Genomic DNA, 19,398 nt, shown 5'->3' on the forward strand with positions numbered 1-19,398 from the left:
TGCTCTAATCCACTCATTTGTCTCATTTTCAAAAAAATAGTTCCCTTATTCCCTCCTAGAGCAATTGCGAACTCTCTGCTAGGATTTAACCCCCAATCTTGGTCAAGGTTACTCAAGCTCGATCTCATTTTCCGTTTCATGTAAGTGATTTTCAAGCTCTTTACGTATCCTTTCTAAGTCATTTTCGTACTTCCAGTTAGGGGTTCCATAGTAACCACATTCCTTTACTGTTCCGTTATTTTCCAGCTTCTAAGTTTGTTCCTTGAGTTGTGGTGCTCCGCTGTTGGTGTCGAGGCCTTACACTAGCTCATTCCAAGTAAAGGAAGCTAGGTTTCTTCGCTTCTTGTCGTATGTTGGTTGTTTCACTTATATTTTATGATTGTTGTGCTTGGAAAATGCTTGTCTTGAAATAAGAATGAACTGGTTATCGTTGGGAATGTGTGTATGTCTCTGTCATGTGAAACAGGAGATGGCGAACTGATGTTCTCGCCCAGGCGAGCTCATCTCGCCCAGGCGAGAGTTGCAGAAACTCACCCAGGAGTATTGCGCGAGTACTCACTCAGGCAAGTGAACTAATTTTTGAGCGAAAAACCATCTCGCTCAGGCGAGATAGCCTCGCCTAAGCGAGCGCCCGCAAACTCTCCCAAGGCCATTGTCACAGTCTCGCCTAAGCGAGAGTCTGCAGCTTGAGCGAGGGTACTCCTTTTGCCTAAGCGAGGACGTCTGGCTTGAGCGAGACCCGCTGCAGGTTACACTGTTTTCCTTCGCTTGGTAGTTATGGACTGTTTGATTAATGGATATACCCGATTTAAAATATGAGGCTTGGAAAATGCATGGAAATCTGTGGTTATGAAATTGGATTGATGTGTTGGTGTGATTTTGGCATGAAATTGATTGGATTATTGAATAATGTCATGAAAGGGATAAATATGCATGAATGGGAGGGTGTATGGGTTATGAATGACGAACTGGATAAATTCTTGGCATATAATGAACATGAGAGGATTGGCTATGAAAGTGGCATGGTAATGAGATGAGCTAAAATTCTATATTCATGGATGGAGTATGAGGAGTTGGTATGGGTTTGACCTAAAATATAAAAGAAGTTGATTATAAAGATTGACATGGGATATATATGCGTGATGAATACATTACTTACTTGTTTGATTATTATTGGTCCATAGTCAGTGCGTAATTCCTTGAAATCTCTAGGTGGGGTTTCAGGGTCGTGCTTCAGTGGTCGGGACGTAATTCCATGGCTCCTGTTAGTGGGTGTCCATGGTGGTGCCCCATCTATATAACTTAGTAAGGATTCAAGTAAGGATTGCATCTTGACACTCAAAGGAGTCAGTTAGTCTCACTTAGAGCGGATTGACTCTTGTGGTGAGAGTAGTAGGAGGCCTGAAACTCATTAAGGACTAACCTTGTATGTGAGGGAATTGATTCATTGTAACACTTGTAACACATAGCTCGGGGGTGAGCAGAGGTATCCACCACAAGTGCAAGCATCCGCTGAATCCGACCAGGTTATATGTATCCGGATGAGTCGAGTCGAGTCTTAGTGTATTGATTTGAAGGTCATAACATGCTTGGATGATGTGTGTATATTGGACTGTGAAAATATATATGATTGCATGATAAAATCTTTTTTGCTCTAGCTTACCCTTTACTTGTTTGATTACCTTGTATGTTGTTCTTCTACCTTTGCGATGATCATCAATTTTGGGAGCATATGCGAGTGGTACTCGTGGTCAACAGGAGAGAGATGATTCCGCTGCATAGTCTACTTGGGCTGGACTTCACGTTTCATTTGGGCTCTTCTTTAGGGCTAAGGCCCGTGTATTGTGTTGCCCTTAAGGCCTTCTTTCGAATGTTGGCTATCACTTACTCCTTTGGATTGTAGGCATTGTAGTGAGTTTTAGTATTCCTTTTTAAATACTTGGATAACTATAAGGAGTGACCTTATACTCCGCAACTTGACTCTTTATATTATCCGGTGTAAGATTTCATTTAATTATATCATTATTTAAATAGAGTTACAGAGAACAACACAAGTACCTAACAATACATTTCATTATAAGTTGCATAATAGTATTTTCAGGTGTAACAAATGGAGGTATAATGCCAAAGGGCTTGGTAGGGAAGATATAAAGCTTAGTGAGCTAAAAACATGGTAAAATCCATCATGGGGAGAAAGCAACTACGACTCTGCCTCCTGTTTCTGCCACAAGACAAACAGGGCTTAAGAATGACTAAAGCAACAACAATATTTGCTTCAGTTTTTACACATTTCTCTAACCATAATTCATACTAGATATTATGCAATGTGACTCGACTAACAGTGAACCCTGCAGAATCACATGTCTTTATTTTTTCTAAAGATGAATTTCATGCTCTGAATGTGGGAAGCCTGCTACGTGCATATGAGAATCCATTCAAATAAAGAGTGGCCAAAGGGCGTGTGCATCATTTATGGAACAGCTGGAGGAAACTCTTCACGGAAATCAGATTTCCTAGTATGCGCTGTCCCATTGGTCAGACCATAGAATAGGGCACCAGTTCCTTCAGTACATCTCAATGATGTTTGGGTCAAATGTTTGTTGGTCTATGATAACAAGTGACATATCTTCCAATTATGTTCTTCATAGGAAGTGGTCCCCTATTCATCATCATCACAGACGGTAAGGTTCAAGATTAACAGGAGGTAAAAGATACTAATACTTAGTTCATGTCAATATAATCTAAAGAGAATGAAGATTTTTTAATAAAAGGCAAAAATAAATGTTTCACATTTATGTATACATCAGTTTGCTTCTATAAAACCATATTTTCTTATTTCACCACTCGTATTTCTTCAAAACTAAAGAGAAGAACTGACGTAAAATTCATTTAGAAAACAGATTAATCATTTTGTACACCAAAACATTCAGATAATCACACCTCTCCCAAAAGATTAAAATTAATAGAAAAGGAAAGAATAAAAAGTCAGCAACATCTGGCTGTAGTAACTTACCACACATGAGAATCATAACTGTTATTACGATTATCGCCTAGCACATAAACATGGTCATTGGGCACAGTCTGCAAGGACACCAGTTGTACGAGGAAAAGAAAAATATGAATCAATGAACAAATAAATACAGAACTAATCAATCATTTCAGTTCACATAACAAAAACGAGATGAGCAGAACAGATGAAGGTACAGCGGTCACCATTAATCAGATATTACGGACCTTTTAAGTTAACCCAAAAAGCTTTATGCTCACAATTCATAATTGTTGAATGTAAAATAAATGAAAAAGGACCGTAACAACGAACAGGGATCTCACGGTTAATGGAATTGTGTATGCTGGTGGTTGTGCTATGAAATCTTCCTGCTGAGCAACACCATTGACGTAGAGTACCCCATGATGAACCTGAAAGATGACGGAAGATTCAAGTGAAAAAGACGTAATGCTATTTTCCTACGCTCATACAACATACTATTACTAATTGTCAGGACATAACATATAATTTGATCTAATTTATTACCGATGGTTGTCATAAGACATGAAACTGTGGCTAGTCTGCACGGTAGACTAGATCACTAAAACAAATAATAAGAGAAAAAACAAAGCCTCAGTTTCAAAGATAGTATATTTAGAAATCAATTTTTTATGCCCTCGTAATTTTGGCATGGACTTCCAAAGTAGATACACAATGTCAGTGTAATGCAAAAAGAAACGAAGTTTGCAGAAGAGTTATACCTCAACAGCGTCTCCTGCTTTTGCTACAATTCTCTTAATAAAAACAGTTTCTGTGTTTTCTCCATATAACTACATAACAGAAAACCAATCATGTAATTGAATTGGAGATCTGCAAGTAGGCTACACAGATTCTATACCATTGCAACATACCTGTGTTGGATCCTTAAATATTATAATATCATGTATAGAAGGATTCTTGATATAATATGAAGCCTGGAGAAACTTACAATAAAAAGATAATTAAAATTCAAAAATTAGAATTGAGGGATAAAGTAGAAAAATAGAGATAACAATTGATCCCATTTCTGAAAGTTCAGCGAGTAAAATGATTCAAAGGAAATTTAACCTAAGAACGCGATTTTGGAAGATAAAAACATCTTATGAGGAAAGTTTGTAAATCGAAGCAGCTTAATTTTGACAAACGTCTCAGTCAATTTCAAGATCTTTTCCTTCAATCTTGTGCACTAAATTAAAAACGAAGAATAATAAGAGAAAAGAAGATAACTAAGGACAAGGCTAGCCATTAGATAGGAATCCATTTTGGATTGAAGTAAATTCAATTTGGCACAACCAAAACTGTGACATTGATCGAAATCCCAGTGTATACAGGTAGATCGCGATCCAAAGAAAGAAAGAAACAGAAAAGGAACAAGAGGAAAAGCAGAAGAATATCGTGCACCTTTTCCACAATAATTCGATCACCAACACGAAGAGTGGGGAACATAGAAGAGGAAGGTATGAAGCGAAGCTCGGAGAACGTGGACCAGAGAAGTCCAACGACCATAAGCCTAAGGAATCCGTCGAGACCCGGCCATCGAAGGAAGCCCCAACTCTGACACGGCATCCATCGCAGCGAAGGATAACTTGTTACGAAGTTGTATATTGCAGAAGGCCTCAATAAGCTCATGATGCAAACTACATCCACATAGCAGAAAAATAAATGAAGAATCAAAGTCGTGGTTCATTAAAGTAAATTGAAAACGCAGATGAAGGTCGAAAAAGAAAACCAGAGTGTGAATGGTGCTGAAATGAGTTTCCACTTGAGAGGAGTAGTAGCAGAGAGTGGTGAGTGAATGGTGCTGTGATCTCTGCGAAACAAAAGAAGTTTGAACCTGTGTGTATTTGACTGGGAGATATATGGTGGAATGGAACAGTAACAGTTGATGCTTAGGGACTAAGTTTCTACGCTCAAACGCGCTTTCTTTCAATAATAATTTATCCTTATCTTTCAACCCAAAAACGGATTATGTACTATCACAACAAACTTTTCTTTTCTTCAACTCAAACAAAAAAATTCTAACATGTAACCACTCTCAGTCTTTGAATTTCTTTTTGTACTATATAGAAAGTGAAAAGACGACTTCTTTATCGTAATTTAAATATTGTTCTCGCATTTTCTTTTGCGAAGGTTATAACTGATTCTTTCCTAATCAGAATTTTTTAAAAGGTTATTTCAATATAAATTAGAAAAATTATTTAATCTATTTTGTGACAGTAATTTGGAGATTACGATTTTAATTCGACCTTTTATACAATAATAGTAATAAGAATAGTTAATATCATTTATAAGACATATGTGCACTGAGAAAACAATTAAATATTTTTAAAGAATTTCATATCATTAAGAATATGTATGATTAATAATTATATAATTTTAAATTTTAGCTATCATAAAATTTTTAGTGTCTAAGAAAATGGAGCCATGATCCGTGGCTCTGATTCTAGGAAACTCAAATCCCAACATTGATTCCTAACTAACTAAATGTCTGAATTCCTAACTAAACCTTATCCTTATACTGTGGTCGAATTTCCCTGAAAATTAGCGTTTGGTAACACGTTTCACACGTTAGTTCCAGGGCCTTCCTCAGTATACTCTCCTCATATTCTGCGAGTGTCCTCACAGGCAGAGGCGGCCCAACGAAGGGACAGGGGAGCCGTCGCCCCCAACTTTTTTTCAAATATTTTTATTTATTTTATATGAAAATTATTTTATTTTTAATTTTTTAAATTATGTATAAGAAAATTTATTTTTTGGAATTTTTTAAATAATAAAAGTATTTATTGAAAATTGATAAGAATTAAAATAGGTATCTTTTTATTTATTTTATAAAATATAACATTTAATGCTAATAAATAATAAAACATAAAATTAAATTTAATAAAAAATAAATTAATTTATTAAGGTATTTTTTGTTTTCTCTCTCACTTTTTTTTGAGTTTCTCACATATTATATCCACTTTAAACTTTTACTTGTTTTGTTTTCTTTTGTTTATGAAGAAAAGAAGAAAGTTGAACACAAATTCATTATTTTGTATCCTCATTTTTGTATGCTTTCTTTTATTATTGAAGAAAAAAGTAATTCTTTTTTTCTCAATTGATAATAAAATATTAGTTTAATAATTAATATTATTTTTATCTCACGAGGATTTGGTATATTCATTTTTATAAATATAGAAGAAAAAGCAATTCACTAAGTGTTTTTTAATAACTGGTTTTTAATTGTGACTTGATTATCATATATTTATATTTTATTAATTACGTATCGCAATTTTTATTTAGATTATGATAAATTATCTTTTAGTATTTTTTTCTACAATGAAAATTATCAAAATAAAATTGCAAAATAATACGGAAGATGAATTTTTTTGCTGACAATATGATAATTTACATTAAAAATAAAATATAACTAAAATTTTTAGTATTGATTCAATTATTATTGAATTCAATAATCTTACGGATCCATAATTAAATATATAAATTTTAAGTGTACTTTAACACCCTCACAAATATCGAGCAAGATCCGCCACTGCTCACAAGTCCATCAAATATTAATTTTGATGTTTAAAAAGTTATAGTTTTTAATTAATTTTACTATTGTATCTAATTTTTTTATCGAATTATTGATGTCATGTTTACATCGGTGGAGATAAACATTTGAAAGTGGTAAAATTTAAAAATATGATTAGATATCCAATTTCAACTCCTATTTCCATGTGTCAATTCCTGTTTTATTTTCAGTTTATTCATTAGTTGAGTTATCTTTTATAATAATATACTGTCTAAAAAATATTATCTGAAGATAAAAAGAGAGAAAACTAATTAATAAAATTATAAGGAGTTCTCTTGAAAATTTAGATTGATTAAATGAAAATAATGAAAGTGGGGCTAAGAATAATGAAGTTAATAATGATTTAAGTGAGCTTTGTGATTTGTCAAATATATATCTAATAATGAAAATTTGACATTAATGAAGAAAAAGTGTTTCCCTATTTAAATGAATAAAAAAACGCTAAGGAATTCAAAAAGTGTTTTATTCGAATAAAATTTAGGGTTAAATATGTTTTTGGTCCCTCAAGTTTCAGCGAAAATTGGAATTAGTTCCTCATCAAAATTTTTGATCAATTTAGTTCTTCATCTTTCAAAATGCGTGAATTTAGTCCTTTTAACCAAATTTTGTTAAGTTTTTTTTTTTACGTTTCAAGCGTATTTCATGATAGTATTTAAATTATTTACACTGTTCGATACATTTTTGTTTCAATGTTAACTTAAATACTATCATGAAATGCGTTTGAAACGTCAAATAAACTTAACAAAATTTGGTTAAAAAGACTAAATTCACGCATTTTGAAAGATGAGGGACTAAATTGATATAAAATTTTGATGAAGGACTAATTCCAAAATTTACTAAAACTTGAGAGACCAAAAACATATTTAACCCTAAAATTTATATATGCCATCATGTTCCTAATTTTAAATGATTCTTTCTTATATTAAAGTTGCTTTGTATCTTTTCAAGTGTTAGTTAATAAGATGTTGACGTACAATTTTTTTTTCTCCAAATTGAAAATGTTATATATTTGCTTCTAAAATATTCTTATTTGTTCATGTGATTGTAGCACTAAAACTTTCTTTATCAAAATTTGAAACAAAATCTCACCCGAGATCATCAAAATCACAATAAAAGTTAAATGATTTAAAATATTTATCTATTGAGAAAACATTATAACCAACATTACTGATGTTGAGATCATTACTAGTGATTTTGCATATCAAAAAAAGGCTTGAAGAAATAAAATTTTCCGATCATTTTATGTATTTTGTTTTTATGAGTAGTTACTAAAACAACATTGATTTTAATAATAATAATAATAATAATAATAATAATAATGAAGAATAAAATAAAGATGGATGGAATGAAAATCGGAAGACGCATTGTTAAATTTGAAACAATACCTACTACTATAAATTAATTTAATTATATTTATCGTTATGACATTTGTTTATTATTAAATTTAAAATTTGTGATGGTCTAATATATAAAAAACTGTGGTGGTTAGTTCTGAATGATTTTACCTCGATTTTTAAATTTACGTAGAAGCATTAGATGCTAACATTAGGCCTCTCCTCTTATCTATTCTCCAACAATAAACCAATCACCTAAAGTACCCACACTCTTAGATTCTCTCCTTTCACTTTATTCTAAGACAAAGTAATTAATCTCCACTTTAATTTAAAAAGGTCAAAAATAATATTATGTAGTAACTGTTATTGTTTTCATCTTACTTTATTAATAAAATCTTCAGGTGACGTCACTGCAGACGAAAAACATGAGCTTACAAATTAACTTAACCACAATGATTGAATAAATAAATAACTAAGTAAAAGGTGTTTGAAAGAAGAAAACAAAAATATTTGTTGTTATTATTTTCTAAATAAATTATAATAGAATTTTAGTGATGAGGAAAATTTGAAAGGATAAGGTGGGCCCACTGATATTCTCTTCAAAGTTTCTACACAACACCCTGCACTGCACTGTCAGTGCAACACAAACTCTGTTTCATGATGAAGAGAAACCACAAACCTTTTCCGTTTGTAATACTGCTACTGTTAACGCTCAGTTGGGCGGCGGAGGAGGAGGCTTCCACCACCATCATCTTCACCACCCTCGGCAGATCCTTCTACGCCTTCGACATATACTCTCTTCCACTTCATCAAAAACCTCTAAACCCTGACCAAGAACTTCAGCTCACCGATGGCCGCTCCGTCAATTTCAACGGCCATTTCATTTCCAATGCTTCTGCTATTCAACTCCCTGCGCGTTCTCCTCCTCTCCAACTCGTTTACGTAACGGAGAGAAACGGCTCCCCCTCCATCTACTACGACGCCGTTTATACTTCCGCCACCGCAACCAGATCCACTCAGGAATCTGTTACCGCAGAAAGAAACCAAATCCCTCTGTTACCGAACAAGCCCACCGACCCTTATCCACCCTCCATCAAAGACAGACCCAGTGTCACCCCCGATGGAGAGTTTTTAATATACGTTTCCACACACGAGAATCCCGGTGTACCACGGGCCAGTTGGGCCGCGGTTTACTCCACCCACCTCCAATCGGGCCTCACCAAGAGACTCACACCCTACGCTGTCGCTGATTTCAGCCCAGCTCTCTCCCCTTCCGGTCTCTGGACCGCTGTTGCTTCCTACGGCCCAGATGGGTGGGCCGGCGAAGTGGAGGATCTTACCACAGACATATACGTCTTCCTAACTCGTGACGGAACTCACCGAGTCAAAATCGTGGAGCACGGAGGCTGGCCCTCATGGGTCGACGATCGGACTCTATACTTCCACCGCCGAGGAGACGACCAGTGGTGGAGCATTTACAGAGCGATTATCCCCTCCAACGGTCCCGTTTCTGTTGACTCGGTTACCGTCGAACGAGTCACCCCACCGGGTCTCCACGCCTTCACACCCGCTACCTCCCCTGACAACCACAACTTCATCGCCGTCGCAACGAGAAGAGCAGGCTCAAGCTTTCGTCACATCGAACTATTCAACCTGGTGAATAACGAATTCACGGAGCTGACTAGGTTGGTCTCGCCTCGCTCTCACCACCTCAACCCGTTCATCTCACCCGATGCATCCCGTGTAGGCTACCACAAGTGCAGAGGAGAACCCAACGCTCACAGTAGCCCCCAGCTTCTCCTCGAAAACGTTCGGAGCCCCGTCCCCGGTCTATCTCTATTCCGGTTCGTCGGTTCTTTCCCGGTTTTCTCCCCCTCCGGAGACCGCATCGCGTATGTTAACCTTCCGGGGATTTACGTGGTGAACCAGGACGGCTCGAACCTGCGTAAGGTTTCCAACGCGTTGGCGTTTTCCACCGCTTGGGACCGGGTCCGACCCGGGGTGATATACACAGCGATTGGGGAAACCTTTGCCTCTGTGAGCTCGCAGGTTGATATCGTGTCCATTGACGTTGATAACGAGAACAGCGTGAAGAGGTTGACCTTAGACGGAAAGAACAACGCGTTTCCGTCACCCTCACCGGACGGGAAATGGATCGTGTTTCGGTCGGGTCGGTCGGGTCATAAGAATCTTTACATAATGGACGCAGTTGACGGAGAGAGAAAGGGGCTTCGAAGATTGACGGAGGGTCCGTGGACTGACACCATGTGCAACTGGTCACCGGATGGGGAATGGATCGCTTTCGCGTCGGACCGGCATGCCCCGGGAAGCGGGAGTTTCGAGTTGTACGTGATCCACCCGGACGGAAGCGGGGTGCGGAAGGTGATTGAGAGCGGGTCGCGCGGGAGGACGAACCACCCGTATTTTAGCCCGGATGGGAAGAGCTTAACGTTTACTTCGGACTATGCGGGTATATCCGCGGAGCCAATATCGAACCCGCATCACTACCAGCCCTATGGTGAAATATTCAGGGTTAGATTGGATGGGTCGGGTATTGAGAGACTGACCCATAACTCGTACGAGGATGGAACACCCGCTTGGTCACCCAAGTATATACGGCCAGTGAACGTTGAGATGGCAAAGGGTGGACCCTACTGCTCCTTCGAAGATTGTCATTGGCTCAACACTATGCCCAATTCCTCTTCAGCTTTCTGCAGTGCTCTCTAGTGCACTTTCTAATTTAACACTATGTACCACTCCACTTTAGATGTAGCTTCAGTCTTCATCAAGCTTAGATTGTAAGCGAATAAATAAATAAATAAATAACTGCTCTTAGGCTTTACTTACTTCTTTATATTCGGTGAATTCAAAGAATGATCGCATGATGGAGTATAGTAGAATGTAGTCACTCTATAATTAAGAATCAAGTCTTAGTGCAACGTAGCATCAATGTGACAGATGAAATCAACACAATTCTAATATACCATCTTCGTTTGAATGACTATACTTTAGTATAAAGTGATGTATACCATTTCAATTAAACAATTTTTTCACCACTAGATAGAAATGAATCCTAAGAGAACAACCTCCCTAGGTCTCCCTTGACCATGTTGTTTACGATGGTGTTTGAGTGTCTTACTAATGTTGAGCAACGACCACATGCTATAAATAATAAAAGAAGTGTCTCAAAAGTCTTTATTTGGTTCCAAAATTTATACATTTAATATATTTTGTTCTCTATATAATATTCGTTTTACTCGATTGAATTTTAATTTTAAAAAAATGAGTCTTTATTTTTGTAGAAAGAATTTAATATGACTTATTTTTTGAAATTGGAGTTAAGGTCATTTGAAAATTTCACATGTTAAAATATGGATTTATCACATGTCAAATTCTAGGTCATCTTCTACTATGAAGGTGCCACAAACTCATATTTTGACATGTGACAGATCTAGAGTTTTACACATGACCACTTTTAAATGGTGTTAACATTAATTCAATAAAATAGGTCACATTGAGTAATTTTCAAAACATAATATGAACATGTTCTGACAAAAAACTCAGCGCTCTTACTGATACAAAAATATGAAGTATTCTCTTGACCTGATGTGAATTATGTACTAAAAACTGAAATATCATTCTTTGTCAACCAGATCTGTCAATTCATGCATTCTCATCAACAACACCACTGGACAATAGTCAAATGCATTCTTTGATATCTTTTTGGCACGGTGCATAATGGTTTGCTTCTACATCCTTGCTTTGATCTCTCCATCATCGACTTCAACGATGTTGATTAGGCTACTAACATTGAAGATAAAAAGTCTACCACTGAATTTTGTATCTATGTCGACTAAAATCTTGTCTCATGGAATTCACACAAACAAAAAGTTGTTTTGCATAGTAGTACAAAGGCATAGTATTGTAGTGTGGCTGTTGTTTTCACTGAAATTCTCTATATTCGTTCTATTCTTTGTGAGCTTCATATCACCACTACAACTATTAAAGTTTACTCAAATAATTTAGGAGTAGTTCTTCTTGCTCCAAACCTAGTTATGCACTCTAAATCAAAGCACTTTGAAATCGATCTTCACTTTGTCTTTGACCATGTGAAGTAAAAATATTTTTCAACAAATACATATTCCAACAATATATCAAGTAGCTAACCTTTTTTACTAAACTCATTTTAGGATCATCCTTTGTAAACATCAGAACTAAACTTATGGTTGTTCACATACCCGCCATAAGTGTAGTAAGGGATATTACGTAAGGACAATAATATTTTTGACAACTAAATTTTGACAACTTTCTCTTATAACCTGAATAAGTAATTACTAATAACAGTTTATCAATCTAAATTTCTCTCTACCTATATAATGTCAAACTCTATTCTATTCGATAAGTTTTAATATTCAATTTTCTTTATCTGTCTTTGCTAGCATTTCTTTCTATCCCTTAGTATTATCTCTCAAAATTTATGAAATAATTCATAAAAAAATTATAAAAAAAATAAATAAATAACTTTTATTTTTGACTTACACAACAAACTTTATATTATATAATCAATTATGAAATATGATTACAATTGTCTTAAGAGATATAAACTTAGAAGTGATACTAATTAAATAGATATTTAAATTTAGTATTTCTTGGTCACATATGTGTACTGTTTACTCGTACTAAGTTGAATAAAAAAAAATTATTGCATAATCTAAAGATAAATTATTTATATTTAATTTTATGATTTTTTTTACACTTTAAGTAAGTTTTTAATTTAATAGTAATTTTTATATTTTGTATGTATAATAATAATATTGTTATTATTATTATTATACTGCAAAATATTTTGTATAATCATAAATATAAGAATAATATTATAAATAAATAACAACCACATTAGTATTTAATCATTTTCAAGCATTGCTTCAATTTATAAATAAGCTGAGTTATCACGGTTTTTCTCTAACTTGCACATACTTAAAATAATGTTTTAATTTTAAATATTAACAAATATAGTCAACTCAATTAAAATTATTTTTATAGAGAATAAACAGCTGTTGCGACTTATTGTTCTAAATAATGTGTGAAAACGTTCTAATTTTCATCCAATTGTTGGTTTTAATTAATGGAATATAATTTTGACGTTATATAAAAGAAAATATAATGATATTGTGTGATAAGAAATTGAAATAAGCCAAGAAAGAGGACATTCGAGTTTGAAGAAAGAGATTTGGGAAAGGGTGAAAGATTGAGTAGAGATGTATTTGAAATTCAAACTTTTGTCATTTCTCTATCTTGTCATTCACTCTCGTACCTTTTCATTCCCTTTTTCCAATTTTATTTTCATGTCTGATCTTCTTTCTCTCTTCCCAAACAGCATTTTCTCTGTAGAATTGATCTGCAAGATGGGGAATATTACCAAATGGAGTGAGCCAATCTCCATTGGATAACGATCTGCCATAGATTGAAATCAAAATGCTCACTTGTAACTAAGTTTCTCATATTCACCCGGAGAATGTTTAGAGGCCCACAATCATTGTTATTGGTTAAACTAAATGTCCGACACGACATGAGTATGTCTGAGTCTCACTCTATTCTGGAACATTTTATGAAACTAATAAAAACATAAATTACTTCGTTGTGTTTGGATTACGCAGCAGGCTCTATATTACATAATAGATTATGTAATTATTTAATAAAAGACAATTACTGTTATTTCAAGATCGGATGGACCTGTTAAATCACTAATATGATCCTTATGTTTCGACAAGATTCTTATAATGATATTCTGACACTCAAAACTGGAAAAGGAGTTTTTGTTCTAGGAAATGTGGTTTAGCATCTTCTAATCATAATTTTGGCTTTGTTTTGTATATAATGTTACCAACTGTGTAATTAGTTGGTAACTCTGCATAGATTGGCGGCTCGTTAGACTTTGTCCGAAAGAATTTTTCAGTCGAAGATGGGTCCAACATGTGTTGAACCTGGGGCGAGATCTTTGCTGATAGAATAATCTTATTGAAGCAATAATCTCGGTAGCACTGTATATGGAGATGGATATGGAGATGAATCCAAATGAAAAATTCATTTCTTTTCAGAAATATTCTCGAAGTGTAGGATATAATTTGACTTAGTAAGTTTAAGGTAATCCACATTTAAATTCATCAAGAGGGATTCTTACATATTTACATGTCAATATTTTTCATCCATATAAAGAGATGTTTGTCCTTAGTTGGTGGTGGTGATGATTACGGAGATGCTCATAATTTATGTTACTAAATGGCGATAATTGTCCATAAATTTCTGGAGGATGACTCAAAATGCATACTCTCTACCTGGTGATACACTCAGTAAATTGGACAAAATTTAAGCATCGGCTCACTTAGCCATTAATGATGCTACTGAAGCTGTAGCTAATAATACAAGTTGCTTCTTGAAGCTTCTGATTTTTTTTTTTTGGTAAATTTGAGGGTACAGGAGTGTGCACCCCAATAAAAGCAGATACAAGAGTTCTAATTAAGATGGAAGGGTTGGCAACTACATTGTACAGTGTAAGAGAACCATCTTTTCTGGAGACCAGAAGTTATGTCAATCTAAGCCTATACCAACCGGAAATCAGGCTGTCATCTCAGCTCAACTCAGGAAAAATTCTGGGGGTATTGAAGGAGGGCAGTACTTCTTGGCAACATATTTGTACTGAAACACAAATAAATTATGAGAAATCACTCAAAACATATCAGATAGGAGCAACAAATTTAACAAGAAAGAGTGTGATTTTAAAGAAGAGAAGGAGAAGTTGTTTACCTTGTGCTGGCTATATTTCTCTCTGATTGCTGGCAAATTTGAGTTTAGGCTGTTACAACATAGGCGGTGGAGATCCTTCACGCAAACACACAGATCAGAAGCCTGGTAGAGCGTGTAATGCTGCAATGTGGAGTTCTGTTGCAAGAAACAGAAACAGGAAGTCAAGTTTAAAAAAGTCAAAATTACTAATTGATGGTGTGCATGATCTGTTTGATATTAGTAGCAGCATACCCATGGTTTCACTGAAGGGAAAAGTATAAATTTTGCCAGAAAAATTGCGGAAGCGGCTATAAGTGATGGAGCATAACAAAGCATACTGTACTCCAAGAGAGACAATTCCGCAATATAGTTTGTCAAGCACTCAAGTTGCAGCGAAGGGACCTGAGAAAAGAAAAACAAATGAAACCCCACTTCAGAATTGGAATTCATATTAATCATCATAGTTACTATAATAGACATACAAGTGATAAAAAAGTTTAAGAATATATTTTATAATAGTAATTAAATAAAAAAAATATTATTAAATTTGTAAAATAGTATTTTTATGGTTTGCAATCAATATATAGCGGGTGTGTGGCATGTATGCATACCACAGATATGGTTTTTGTCAGTGTCTCAAAATTTACTGATGTATGGAAATAAATAAGTGCATTGTGCGAAAACTACACAACAGTCTTCGTTGATGATCGACAAATATACAATTAGTAGCTTAAGTTTTTGGTTGAATGCGTATTTGGTTCAACTTACTTTTACTTCTTACTTTATTTAAAAAATTTATCTCTGCAGTTTTATAGGTTCACGAGAAATTAGACTTTTGAAAATAAACAATCTGTTTTTCAAATTTATGCTGAAGGCTGAAACACTCACGTGCTTTTTCAAATTTATGCTGAACGCTGAAACACACATGTGCTTGACCCACCACCCCTTACCAGTTTTTCTTTTTTGTTTGGTAGTTTTCATTACGAAAACTTATAGTTTGACAACATATCATCTCCCTTAATTACTTCACACACGGTATTTATCCAAATTCTTATATTAAAAATCAAAGTTTTAAGAAAGGGCACGATGACAAGTTTACAACCAAATTATTTAAACGTCTAAACCCAGCAAAGAAGATAAAGGTACCTCGTCGACTCCTTGAGCTGCACGTACAAATCTTCTGTAAATAATACCGAGAAAGAAAATAGTTTTATATTAGAACGACTTCAAATAACTTCAAACGAAAATCTCATTGCCATCCGTTATAAAGCACAGTACCTCAAGAAACATTTTACTGTTGGGGCTGTCATTTCGAACTTGAGAAAATTTAAGACAGCAGATTCCATCTGCAAAACCTGCATCCAATGAATTTTGCTTGAGATGTGTGCTCCTCAAATACATATACATAAACAACTTGAACCCGAAAGAATTCAAACCAAACCTCTTCTTTGAAGTACGTGTTATCAGTAATGTAACAAAACTCCTCCACCTGAGGTGCACAAATCTCCTCATATTTACTGCAAACAAATACCCAAAACCAAAATCGTTACTGCATTACTACCTTTGTTTCAAAGCTAGAAACAACAATACTAGAAACCCATTAATGAGAAAACTTAGAAGGACTTGTATGACTCCTTACGAGGCAATCATCATGGAGGCAACACCAAGTAATTGTAGTTTTTGTCTGTTCATCACATTTCCTGAAAGATAACGATCAATGTAGTTTACCGTCAAATACAATGTATCAGGTACTAGTCTATACTCTTCAGCCACCTGCAATTAGAAAATTAGTTTAGCATGAACCCATATACACAATGAGGTGTGACACTGAACTGTTATTGGAAAGAACAGCAACATTCCCCAAGAATAAAAGATTACCAAAATATTCCTATTAGCAATATAATCATGTTTGAATTTAACATGAGTTAGCTATCAACAAACATCAATTACCTCCACAAGCCAGTCAATCAATATTGCACGCATGCTAGGGTTTATGTCCTTCTGAATTCTCTCCATGAAGTCTGTGGAAGGCCTTTTCTTTGCCTAATATTTAAAAAACTGGAAAAAATTAGACCAATACCAGATTCTAAAATAAAAAGCAGATATTTGAATAGACACACTGGACGTGCTTATTCTGATCATAAAACCAAAAATAACAGAGCTCACTGCATATATTTTTCAAATGTAGCTTAACCATACCTCAGATGCACGAAGGTGCTTGTAGATATCACAAGCAAAGGATGCACAGAGCTGAGGATCAGCGTAATTGTTATCAACATTGACAAACTTGTCCCCTTTTTCCAACTCAACAAGTATGTCCCTACTACAAATGTTGCCTGCAAACGCATCAATCAACAACACCAAATTAGAAGCCACACATTTAATTAAAAAACAGACCAAATAATTATATTTCTAGTAGAAATCAACAAAATGAAACCTGATTCGGAAGAATCAGATATGTTGAGATTGCTGAACGTCTTTCTCTCAATTGAATCAACAGCCGCCACATCACTATTGTCCACATATTCAATGTCAGGACTCTTGAACGAATCACAAGAAGACATCGACTCATCCATAGAGACCGACATTGCATCTGATTTACTAGGCGAAACATCCAGCACCGGAGGAGGAACAGCAACAGAGACAACGAGTGGAGGAGGAGGCGGAGGAGCTTCATTCCTCAGAGCGAGAGAATTAGCCTTGGGGAAAACAATTGCATTAGTAGGTTTGACATTCGCAAGCGTGGGCCTTTTATTGCCTGAACAGGGCAGAACAACCTCTTTCTTCGTCTTCGCGAGTTTAGCTGCGCACGGAACCTAGCAATGCGAAATTCGCAAGAAGCAACAGTTAGTGAAGCTTTTGTGGAGTATTAATTTTGCGGAATTAGTTGAAAGAGGAATTAGTACCGAAGAGGAAGAGTTGCGGTGAACGACGGTGTTGGTGAGGTTAGAGAGAGGTGGACGCTTCTTCGGCACATTTGTAGGAGCCGCTAGAGAGGAAGAAGCGGTGGTGGATGCATGGCGTTTGGCCAAAGACGACGTCGTTGAGGAGGAAAACGACGAACGACGGTTCTGTGTGGTCATTTTGAATTCTCACTTCCCTGCCTCTTGCTGTGAACAAGATTCAAGAAGGAGGCAAGAAAGAGAACGTTACAGTCTTTTGTGCTTTAAGCTTCGAATGCTTCTTTGTTTTCGAGAGACTTTAGCAGCGAAAAGAGAGAGAGAGAGAGAGGGAGAGAGAGAGTGTGTGCGCGAATGTGAGTGAAATAAATAGAGTGTAATTTATTTATACAATTTAATAATGAGGCGGGGAAGAAGAAGGTTTGAAATGGGGAAGCATCTGGACCGTAGATCAGGGCTTGATGAGGAGCGGGGGGCGCACATGTGGACCCCACTTCTGCCTATGTTTTCAAATTCGTTTTAACCACGCTCTGTCGTTCGGCGATCTGATTGGCTGCCACTGCCACGTAAGCATGGAGAGAAGCAGAGAATTGGAGCTTTGGGTTTGAATTTGAATTCAAACGGTCACTGGATCTGTCGTTTGCAACTAGGGGACCCAAACCAGTCCCAATTCCCAACCATGATCGTGCAAATTGTTAATGAAAAATTTTCCAATTGTGCTTCATATTTCAAAATTCTTCTTCTTCAAAACACCATTTAAAACTTACCTTATTCAATGGAACAAATACTATTTTAAACACGATAATAATGCCATTTTTTGCACGTAAAATGTTGAATCACAGCTATTGAATTTGGTAAGTAATGCTAACGAGTACCATAAATTAGTACTCATATTCTTGATTTGGAGGAATGTGCTAGAGAATCAATTTCCATAAAAATAACTGTCAATTTATTTATTTGTGCGAATTTCAAATTTGTACTTGGAAATGGAATGTTAAGTAATTTTAAACTTGTCTCTTTTAAGGGAAGAAAATATTTGTATTTTCTTGCACAATACATTTGATGTTGCTCAACATTTGGCGACTTAATCAGTCGCAAACGGAAAAAACTAATGACAGGGTTCAGGATTTCGAGGATTGTGTTTGAAAATCAATCACATGCTCTTCAAAAAATTGTTAATTTAATTGGTCCAATTTCAAATTTCTGATTAAAGAAGTATCCGTTTTCAAACGTAATTTGAGCAATTTCAAATCTATACTTGGGATAGGCTACCCAAGTTTAAATCTCCATTGTTTGAGGATAGAAACTCTTTAGCGTAATGGCGTTTTTTTCACAAAAGAAAATTAAAAAACATGTAACAACATTAATAGAACTTTCTTGCCTTGGTTTTGCATATAATTCTATCGATACGTAATATTTGTTGCATAATTTAACTGCAGATTTGGTTTTCTATGTTTTTTAATATTAAGTATTATTTAAAACATGATATTTAATCTAGTTCCTAACAAAAAATATATATTACCATATAATTTTAGTGATAACGTATGTTGTAATTTATAATTAAATATTTATACTAATATATTACGTGAATAAATAACATTAGAGTTGGAATTTGGAAAAAAAAAAGTACATATGAACAGTAAACCATAATTGTTTATTTTTTAGAAACTGAACGATTAAATGTGTAATTAAATTTTTTACAAGCACTAAAATTGCATATTTACAATATTGAGGAGACAAAATGGTGAAATTAAGCTAACAGTATTTTGTTTTCTTTAACAAATC

At 35.1% G+C, this 19,398-nt stretch overlaps 3 protein-coding genes across 6 annotated transcripts; 1 reads left to right on the forward strand and 2 right to left on the reverse strand.

The window, feature by feature from the left end:
• Positions 1-2,053: 2,053 nt before the first annotated feature.
• On the reverse strand, positions 2,054-5,011 carry LOC114164136 (chloroplast processing peptidase-like). Of its 3 annotated transcripts, none has more exons than XM_028048675.1 (7): positions 4,755-5,011; positions 4,427-4,662; positions 3,898-3,960; positions 3,748-3,816; positions 3,331-3,417; positions 3,014-3,081; positions 2,054-2,659 (listed from the first exon to the last, which is right to left on the reverse strand). In XM_028048675.1, exons 2-7 carry the CDS (start codon positions 4,652-4,654, stop codon positions 2,590-2,592), a joined length of 585 nt encoding a protein of 194 aa, XP_027904476.1. In that variant the 5' UTR covers positions 4,655-4,662; positions 4,755-5,011; the 3' UTR covers positions 2,054-2,589. The 3 variants fall into 3 exon arrangements, with proteins under 3 accessions (XP_027904476.1, XP_027904475.1, XP_027904477.1); XM_028048674.1 differs by having other exon boundaries at positions 3,898-3,969; XM_028048676.1 differs by lacking the exon at positions 3,898-3,960.
• Positions 5,012-8,533: 3,522 nt separating this feature from the next.
• LOC114163279 (DPP6 N-terminal domain-like protein) lies at positions 8,534-10,772 on the forward strand. Its single transcript, XM_028047494.2, has one exon. It carries the CDS (start codon positions 8,588-8,590, stop codon positions 10,655-10,657), a length of 2,070 nt encoding a protein of 689 aa, XP_027903295.1. The 5' UTR covers positions 8,534-8,587; the 3' UTR covers positions 10,658-10,772.
• Positions 10,773-14,285: 3,513 nt separating this feature from the next.
• LOC114162421 (cyclin-A1-4-like) lies at positions 14,286-17,963 on the reverse strand. 2 transcript variants are annotated; one of them, XM_028046293.2, is made up of 11 exons: positions 17,620-17,963; positions 17,151-17,529; positions 16,913-17,049; positions 16,664-16,756; positions 16,353-16,486; positions 16,155-16,230; positions 15,992-16,068; positions 15,860-15,890; positions 14,966-15,115; positions 14,735-14,869; positions 14,286-14,626 (listed from the first exon to the last, which is right to left on the reverse strand). In XM_028046293.2, the coding sequence occupies exons 1-11, from the start codon at positions 17,794-17,796 to the stop codon at positions 14,564-14,566; spliced, it is 1,452 nt and encodes a 483-aa protein (XP_027902094.1). In that variant the 5' UTR covers positions 17,797-17,963; the 3' UTR covers positions 14,286-14,563. The 2 variants fall into 2 exon arrangements, with proteins under 2 accessions (XP_027902094.1, XP_027902093.1); XM_028046292.2 differs by having other exon boundaries at positions 15,860-15,893.
• Positions 17,964-19,398: the final 1,435 nt, after the last annotated feature.

The sequence above is a fragment of the Vigna unguiculata genome, chromosome 9 (assembly GCF_037176805.1).
Source record: "Vigna unguiculata cultivar grain cowpea cultivar isolate G323 ecotype 2 chromosome 9, ASM3717680v1, whole genome shotgun sequence".
Classification (NCBI taxonomy): Eukaryota; Viridiplantae; Streptophyta; class Magnoliopsida; order Fabales; family Fabaceae; genus Vigna; species Vigna unguiculata.